Source organism: Argiope bruennichi, chromosome 1, assembly GCF_947563725.1.
Source record: "Argiope bruennichi chromosome 1, qqArgBrue1.1, whole genome shotgun sequence".
NCBI lineage: Eukaryota > Metazoa > Arthropoda > Arachnida > Araneae > Araneidae > Argiope > Argiope bruennichi.
The window spans coordinates 31,112,412-31,122,725 of record NC_079151.1 but is presented as its reverse complement, the minus strand read 5'-3'; the positions used below and the strand labels follow the sequence as shown (position 1 = coordinate 31,122,725).

At 30.1% G+C, this 10,314-nt stretch overlaps 1 protein-coding gene across 1 annotated transcript in view; it reads left to right on the top strand.

Annotated features, from left to right (window-relative positions):
• The first annotated feature begins 1,236 nt into the window (after positions 1–1,236).
• Positions 1,237–10,314, top strand: part of LOC129976024 (voltage-dependent T-type calcium channel subunit alpha-1I-like) — a 154,961-nt gene continuing 145,883 nt past the window's right edge. Inside the window, exon 1 of the mRNA XM_056089362.1 lies at positions 1,237–1,475. Coding sequence (XP_055945337.1) covers positions 1,249–1,475 — 227 coding nt within the window. The 5' untranslated portion in view covers positions 1,237–1,248. The remainder of the gene's footprint in view (positions 1,476–10,314) is intronic.

The window sequence follows — 10,314 nt, the reverse complement described above, 5'->3', positions numbered from 1 at the left end:
AATTCCTTTGAAGGAAGACATTTCGTTTTTGTATTAACAGAATATTTCTTTTCTAGCTATGGCTTTATTATTTATTTTACATGTATGAGAGTGCTATAAGTTAAAAATTATTATCATAGGGAACTTTTTTTAATTTTAATTTCTTTAACATCTACTCAATGCATAATGGCAAAAGGCTAAGAGCCCCATAAGAGCCTTATGGGACAACATCGGGACCAAACAGTAAAGTTTCAGACTGCCTTTCCAAATAAAAGCATTATGAAAGGACGAGACGATAATACCATGCCCCAGGCACCGTCTATATTTACTAAGACTCTAATAACGATTCGGGAAGGAGATTATATATGCTCCGGACGCCTGATACCCTCTCTACGCTACTACATCTACACTATCAGATTTCACTGGTTGATCAAGAATAAAACAGAATCTATTTGCATTTCACTATTCACTGTCTCTGTTTGAAAAAAAAAATACTTGCAGTCTGTAATATTTTTATTGGGTGTAGAAATGAAGAAAACTAGAATCTGAGCAATCAATTATACAAAAGAAACTGACTGTTTGAATCATCGAAGGGAGTAAATAACATCATTTAAGAGCAAAGGGCATTTCATGCTTAGAGTCCATAAGGTGGTATCCAAGACAGAGAATGCAGATCAGAGCGATGCAAACACGCGAGTAAATCTATAAGGAGGTTATGTTTCGTCGTCATAGAGAGCCGTTAACAAGCTCCACTACAACGACAAAAGAAACATGAGCCTGCTTATTTTGACGGTAACTTTTTATTAGCTCCGCCAAGGCCTTCAGAGAATTTTATAATTACGAATAATATTAAAAATAAACAATTTTATTGAAAATTATAGAAACTCCTTCATAATTAGGTCTTTAAAACAAACAAAAAATTCTTCTAAAGAGTTTATGCATAAAAGTTTTTTTTTGTGTGTGTGTGTGTGTGTGTGTGTGTGTGTGTGTGTGTGTGTGTGTGTGTGTGTGTGTGTGTGTGTGTATTATATGACGCATTGTATTATATGATTTGGGACGCATCTGCCTTTATGGAAAAGACAGTTTGAAGTAACTGCTTCAAAAAGTATTAACAATGATACCCAATTGCTTTTATATAGTTTTCATTGCACAATACTCATTTTACTTTTCCTGTATATTCATATTGCTTATTAATGCATAAATGTTATAAGAGTATGCCTCTGAATTTCCCTTAACTCTCTTGCGTGCACGTGGTTCGAACGTGTGAGCATGATGTGCATCTTGTTCAACTGCATCACCTTGGGGATGTACCAGCCGTGCGCCGACGAGGTGTGCACATCGAGCCGCTGCCGCCTCCTCGAGATGTTCGACGACTTCATTTTCGCCTTTTTCGCCATCGAGATGATGATCAAGACCATCGCCATGGGCATCACGGGAAAAGGGAGCTACATGAGCGACTCATGGAACAGACTAGACTGCTTCATAGTTTTTGCCGGGTGAGTAAACGCAACTTTCCATTTTGTCGTACCTCTCATACTTCTGCTACTTCATAAAGCAGTTATATCAACTTTGGAAATAAAAACTTTGAGCACAATACAAAAGAAAGCTTAAAGCTTTGTTGAGGTATGTAATAATATCCATCACACATGGAACATTCATTTTTCAAATACGTACATACATTCACAATTCACATGCATTCAAATTTTCTGAAATTCTTGAGTATACATTTCATTGAGGTATATCGTAGATCCTGTCTTATCACAGTGAGATTATTAAATATGCAAAGAAGAAATTGCCTAAGGGCCCCACAATTCTGATTTCGAGATATTTTTATGGCATTTTAGAACTTTTTAATTCACAAATGCACTCGAACTTATTTTTAGAAAATCAAATCCCATTTTGGAACATTATTCTAATAACATTCTTAGTGAAGTGCTATTTGCAAATTTTATATTAAGATGTTTTAGGAATCTAAAAATAATAATGTTTTATAAATAATTAAATAGTATTTCGAAAAAAAAGTCTGTGAAAAAAGTCATTTTTTTATACTTTGTTTAAAATTACTTTTAAATTTGAATTTTTAATATTTTTATAGGCGAGATACTGAAATCAATTCTCTAGAAGATAATCAACTGAACATTTAGTTATTGCTTTTTGTCAATAACTCCTGCTTAAAGCTCCTTCTATAAGGATTAAAATTTAAATCATTAATTATTTTTCTCAATAAGTTCGTGCGGAGGCTCACGGTTTGTATTTCCTAAGGACAGCTAGAGGTTTTAGTCAATCCTATTGCTAACGCCTCCTTTATGTGCCATGGAAAATATATGCACAGAAAGAATTTCACTCTGAAAGTATATTTACAGAATATTGTATACTAAACAAAGTTTAAAGCTTCATTTTGTATTGTGTTCATTTTTTTTAATTCAATCGATGTATGTAAGGAAGTTAAAATCATTTATAATTCGATTTGACTGCACTATTTAAACGTTTAGCTTAAAGAAGGCCTTTTCTAAAAGTGCATATTATGGCCCAAATGGGAAAAAACGCAAGTATAAGAAATTTGATTAGTAAAACTTCCAGTAGTACCTGCTTTTACTGTATTTGTAATTTTAATAATTTTAAAAGATTTTTATACATTGTCTTAATTCAACGCATTACTTGTAAAGTTCCATAATAATTTCGTAACATTTTCTCCTCTACTAGCAATTTGTTCTTCCTTTTTTAATTAAAAGTTTAGCTTCTGTACATATATACTTCCTATCGTGGAAAAAGCTTATTTTAAGACAGCAGATCTGCAAATTTAAAAGCTCAAAAATTATTAGTTTATAGCTTTTTGGAAATTGATAATTCAGATGGCGCATTTTTAGAATTTAAGTAATCAGATGTTTTAAATTATTTTTTAATGACCCCCCCCCCCAAAAAAAAAAGTTTAGCTTTTATTTGAAATAAATTTCACAAGTTCTTGAAAACAGATACTTAAGTGAATTATATCAGTTTAAATAATCTAAAGAATTCTATTTAAGTTTACTTTTTTTTTATTAATATTTAATATTTCCGTTGTACTTCACAGATTTCTTTTCTTGCATTCTACCTATTATTTATACAAAGTAAGCTCATTTATTCAAAAGAAGTTTCTAAGACTCAATTGATTGCAATAAATCTTCATCGTTCGTTGGAACATTTAATTGATTTAATGTCTTCCATACAGTGAAGGTTAAAGTTGAAACAAATAATAATCTGTCTTCTTTTCTAAGCCGCAGAAGATTGAGTTATATATCGATCATTTTCTCAATCGATTTGGCACTATGGACTATCAACACCGAAATGGATCCCTCATCTGTGAAACTACTTGAAAAATATGGTCAAGAAAATAATCGAATACTTTCATTTTCTAAGTTTTTTATTCTTTGTAGAGAGAAATCCATTTCAAAAAGCCTTTCATGCCCATTTCAATGAAAATGCCAATGTTACCACGCATTAAAACCATAAAATCCTCACCAAAAAATTTCTATTCTTTTCAGTTTTCAGCTTTTCGATTTCATCCTTATTTTTCATTTCTCATGAAAAATTGAATGTCAATACATTGATTTTTCTGCACAACGTGAAGAATTAGCTCCACGTAATAAAAAAGTGGGTTGTATGGGATATGCATTATCAAACCAGTTTTGAAAATTAAACATGTCCCTAATTTTTATGCAATTGTGCTTATTGCTAGTGAGATATTACTTCTTTTAAACTATCAGTTTACTGTTTCGTATATAAAATCATGCAAGTGTACATGTTACTGTGAAAGATCCATATCTGGCAATTACCCATATTCGATGATGAATGTCAGCACTCTCATGGATGTTCGATGTATGTCAGAAATATTTGCGTAATATTGTCATTTCTCATATACTATGACGAATGTCGACATTCAGTATGCAATTACATTAAAACAAAACTGCAACTTTAGAAACTATTTTTATTATTAAAAAAATAATATGTATATGTTGTTGTTTCCAATGGCACTTGCCATGGACATTGCTCGCTGAAGAAGTCAGCGATTTTAAGCCAATGAAGCGTCTCTTGTTTTAGTTGCACCAACTAGGGCCAAGAGTACGTCTTAGCTACTCACGCATCACATTCACAACACCTTTTTACAGGGGGCCACATTCACACATCTCACAGATAGAACAGATGAAGAACAACCATGCCCAAACTGGGACTCGAACCTAGGACGCCCAGATTACGGGGAAGACGTCCTACTCCTATGTATATATATATATATATATATATATATATATATATATATATATATATATATATATATTAAAATCTAATTTATTATATCCAATTTCCACTTTTTTATTTAATTAATTCTACACGCGCTCTGGAAAACTGACGAATTCAACAGGTTCATAGGCTCTGAGTGAAGGGATTAAAAATTCCTAATGCTTAGAACATTCTTTTATAGATATCTAAGATTCCGTTTCCTAAATCGACACGCATCCAAGAAATGCCTAAAAGGGAAAATTTTCTGCCTCTTTTGCTTTTGTAATATGCCGTAGACTGACACATTACAAGATATAGACACACACACATACACACACTTATATATATATATATAATCAAAATAGGAGAAATATAACAACAACAAATAAACTGTTAAACTTAAAACAAACAACATATTATAATAGAGAAAAAGAAAGAATACCCATAATAACGTATGCACAAATTATGTGATTAACGATAAACAATCTTATTTATTGTAACAACTGTTATGATTGCCTTCCTAGCTATGTCTTTAAGACTTCTCGTTTTCATCACTCGTCAGAGTTTATCAGTGCATGTCGACATACATCGAGGATAGTTCGCATATTTAATATAGCCAACTGTTTGTTTTTACTGACATGTGGCGATACCCAATGGAAAATATTAATATTTTCTAATTTCGGCCCTTTCACAGTAGCATTTAAATTTATTGTTCTAAACAAAAGAGACAAATATTCAAAACATAAAATGTTAAATTGATTTTCTACATAATATTGCAGCTATTTGAGAATGAATCTCAATATTTTTGTTGATTTATTTTCGTTTATTCATATTATTTTATAACATTGAATTAATAATTCGTATGGCGTTTTGTAACCAAGAATGTTTTCAGGTGAGAACACATAAAAATATACATAATTTGAATATTTTCATAATTTATCTTAAACATAGTGAGTAAACGCTTCTTCAAATCATATCACCGCTACATGATGGCAGAATTTTGGAGTTTACTCGAAACTCTGTTACATCCAAGATGTAGCATGCTATTATGACTGAAAAACATTTAATCTGTAGTTGACAAACGTCATTTTTATGATGCAGCGCTGAAGTTAGGAGAGAGAAAAGACAGTTTAGGCATCGCCCTGGTAATTTTCTCTTGATTTAATAATATGATATCAACTCCTAAATGGTCTTCATGTAACTTTAAATTATAAATAAATATAGTCAAACTAACTTCTTCGAGTAACTTCTACTTTTATAAAACTCCATTACTATTTATATATAACTGTAATGCTATATACGCTAAGACTAAATTTATTATTCCTATGACCAAGTCTATGTCTATTTGCTCTATCTCACCGGAGTCCATTATTCTGAATTAGTGTCCTCCATTTAAAATCATTATATACCATTTATAATCATTATCAGGCATCATCTATTGAGCCGGAAAGTTCCCATTGTGCATAAACATGTACCTTTCCTCTTATTCGGCCATTGTCCTCCTCCTACACTATCGGCAGTCTGAAACGCATCCCGGTGTCCTTAACCTTCGCTGTCTGATCCAAGCTCTCTAGATTCTTTCTTCCTGTATGACGTCACACATCCTCATCCATTCCCTTTACATTCATAATCTAATTAATGTACAGCGGATGACTGATTAATGAACCCAACCCTTTTTATGTATTATGCACATATTTTCCAATCACATAGAAAGATGATTATTATACGATCTATTTCATAGATATTTTCATAGAGATAAGATTGATTTATTTTGGATAAACAGTAAATAAGCAAACAAAAAAAAAGTAGTTGCTGCTTTTATACGAAAACATTAATGTATATGTAAATAGGCCTGTCTAGATATTTTTAGTATATTTGAAATCGTTCCAAAAAGTATTTTAGTCCCTTGATTGATAAACGATGCAATTTTGTTGTTAAAATCATTGAAAAATCCTTTTTTGGAGCTTTTCTGTTGCCATGTTCACGTACACATAGGCAGACAAACAAACTGTCCATTTAACTTAAATGTTTTACTCCCAAATTTGAATGAATTAATGAATTAAAATGAATCGAATTTGTATAATGGAATACTGTAAATAATTAAGATTGTTGTTGTTTTTGGTGCAAAAATAATATATTAAAATTTGTCTACCTATCTTGTTAAATAATCACATCTGTCTATTCAGATTTTAAATAATCACATTTACATATACAGGAATAAGCATATCGACGGACAATCAACTCGATGATGAATCTGGCCCAATATCAGATGCACAATTATAATTCTAATATTAAAATCAGATGCATATTTCATTTATGTTACTATTTCGTTTTTGAGTTACTGTGTTATCATTCAGACTGGTATATGTATAAACACCCCATTCACTGATTTAATAGGAAATGTCTCAGCGATCTTTCCACTTTTGAATTACAGTGTTCACAGTAGACGGACAAATATAATCCCCAAAAATTTTTTTGTGTGTGGGAGTTCTTTCTAAATTCTTTTCTTTTAGTTCAAGATGAGAAAATAAAAGAAGTAATATTTTTTCAGAATATTAGATATATTTTCATCCTTTCAACATTTTTCCTGGAAACCATAGTAATCCAATTTTAAGCGAAAAATGCAAAAGCCTGTAGAACAAGTAACAATAAATAAATAAATAATAATGGAGTTTAAAATTTAATATAGTGAAATTTAAAAAAACCCTACGTCCTTCAGTCAAACTAAATCTTGTTATTTTATCAACAACCATCTCACTACTCCTTGTTCTGTAAAATGCAAAAAAATATATACATTTTTATATTATTGAAACTTAAAATGTCTATTCTATTTAATAAAAAACTGAAACCAATTACTTTTGAAATTATAAACTAATTCGCGCAAATGTATCAAGACCCTTTCTCTTCCATTTTGAAGAAAGAAAAATGTCATTTTCCACTTTGGAAACTATAAATCTAGCACCTCACTTTTCTGAAAAGCGGAAATAAAATTTTCAGAAATAATGCAATGGATTTTTTTAAAGTGACTATAGAAAAAAATGGCTTTTATATTCGTGAGAATATCGGGATGTTCTATTCATTCGACAGCTTTTTTGAATTTCCTCCTGGGGGAATTTCTTTTCCTTGAACTTCTTTAAGATACCGTAAATTCGTTATCTGTCTTACATAATTCAACCGAAATATAATAATTCAGCAAAAAAAGGAAGAAAAAAAACACTCCGAAGTAAAAGAAAATATAGTATTCATTTTACAGTAAATACAAAAGAAACGGTTAGATTGAAAATAAAGCTGCTTCAGCTTTCCCCAATGAGAAAAAAAATTACTTTATAACAGTTTTTATACGAAGGAATTCGCTTCTTTCTATGAATCGAAATTTATTTTTTCAGTCTTCAAATGCTAAAGTCTGTTTTATCTTTATTTTACTTTCTTTAGAAACAAGCCTTATTTTGCATTTTTCAACCGGACTGGATTTAATGATTCGTTGAAAATAACACGTCATTAATTACAATTAAAGAGCCGTACAAAAACCGAATGAAATATCTTTTTTTTATTTTCTTCCTTTCTTCTCCAGAAAGAAAACACGCAGATAAAAAGATAATTGGAAAATAAATACTTCAATTTAAATTAATCCCATCTAATTCTGAGCCTTAAGCATTCCTAGGTTCAGAGACCATTCGTTACTGTAAAAAATGTCTGTAATCGCTTTCATGTTGCTTCTGTTTACGATTAGGGCAATGAGCAGTGGTGAAATGAAATTCGATGAATTAAAGACACCAAGCCAAATGAAGGAATTAATTCAGATTATTTTGCACTTTGGTAATTCCGACAAAATACGTAATATTGTGCAACTTATTTCCTGAAAAATTATGTGTTCGCTTAGAATTATAATAATAGAGGCATAAGGACTAATAAATTCAAATTCCTGTAATATTTAATAATAAGTGAACTAACCCAGCTCTTTTATAGAAAATTTTGCACATTTTTTTAACATTTTTATGGGATATCAAAATGATAATTTGTTTGAAAACAATCTGAGTGACTAATTTTTTTTTTCAAAAAATTATATCATCATCTGCTGTCATGAAGATTTTTAATGACAAAATAACGATAGGAAATAAAAAAAACAGGTAGTAAGTTTTTTCGATGTTTTCGAAGATATAAACCTCATTTTATTATACAAGAATGTTATAAAAGTCATTGAAACAATGTATTTAAAGGTAAAATGAGCACAAGTGCTGATAATAAACGGAAATATGCTAAAAATATATCTTCTGCTTAAAAAGGAATTTCAAATATGTCTCCAAATTAGAAGGAATTTCTAAAGATATGATCTCAAAATTTGAAACAAAATATATAAATTCAAAGAAAAGTAGTTATTAAATTACCTAGTTACAGCTTCAAATAAAATAATAAATGGTGATCTTGAAAATATAAAGCATGTAGCATTTCATTTTCTTTCTCTGAAATACTTTACCAATTCAAAAAATCATAATTGGAATATAAGAATCAGAATTCCATTTAAAGTGCATATATTTGTTAAAAAATAGAAATATAACGTTACATGAATATTATATAGATAAATAGAAATTGATGAGTACATAATGATATAATGAATTGTAATAAAAGATGAACATTACCAATGGCACATTTTAGCAAATGATTTCAATTGGTAAAACGTAATATGTATTTAAAATTGGGAAATCAAAGGAGAAAATTCGAAACAGTTTTTTTAATAATCAAAAGAAAGTTTTGGTATGAAATTTATGCTCGTTGCCAGGTTTCATATTTTTTGAAAACTCTGCCTGACTGATATTCGATGCAAGAAATCAAATACTCTCAATAACGATCAGTTTATTCCTCCAGAAAACACTAAACACAGGTAGAAAACACAGCTGCATCCTACACAAGAACAGCACTTTCAGAAATCAATAACGCACAGGCATATAGCTAATGATTATTAAACAACCGAAATACACAAATAGTGCTCACAGTGTAGCTAAAAAGATCGCATCAACACTTTAAAGGGAGAAAAAAATTGACTCCTTGTGTGATTGCTTTGCCTTTCGTAATTTCCCAAATGAATATAAAATTTTTAGAAGGATCTTAGACTCCTAATATAGGTATCGTCATAATTATTGTATTTTCAAGAACTTTCATTTTTATTACGAATATCGCTAAAGTCTCGTCAGGTCCATAGTTTCACCAAATTTGTCGCTAAGATTATTGACCTAGGATCCATTAAAAATATCTGTAAATCTTTGTCCGCACTAAAAGATTAACTGAGCAGGAAAACAAAATCACATATTCGTAATAGCATACAGTGATAAACTAAAAATAAGCTGTAAAAGTCAATTCATGTTATCAAAATATTCTAAATATTTGAATCTTATATTTTTATCAAGACATAATCAAAATATTTTATTATCAAAGTGGTTAAGTCTTTCTTTGATGTCTAGAAGTCACTCCATGCTAATATATTTAGTACAATCAAATGAATGCAACAGTAAAATTAAAATGAAATGGCGAATTTCCAAAATTGGCGAAGCATTTAGTGTGGAAACGGTGTCATAATATGACTTTTCATCATTTTTTTCATCATTACTCATGAAAACCGTGCTATTAGAGTATTATGCAGCTCTAGAGTCTCTTATGTAATAGCTACTGCTGTTACATAATTACATATGGCTTTACTGATAATTTTCTTTGAAAAAGTATTGACTTAGTTTTTCTCACAAAAATGTTTATCGTCCATAATGCCTTCAAAATTATAGCCTTTGCACATAAATGATGATAAGCGAAAATTAAGGGGATTTTTTTTCTCACGCTTTTCTTTTTTCATTTGGCGCAAGTTGTCACTGTATGGCAAATTATTGTTCTTTCTGGCCATGGAAAATCTCAGAATACTGATTTTATTTTTAATTTTTGTATTACAAAGCAATCTTTTGCATGAAAATAAAGAAGATGGTTTTGAATTAGAATTTATTAGCAATTATTAGAAGTTTTAGTTATTTTCAATCTTTTATTTAAAATATAGTAAGCATTGTATATATTGTAGAGTATTTATTAATTTATCGTTTATCA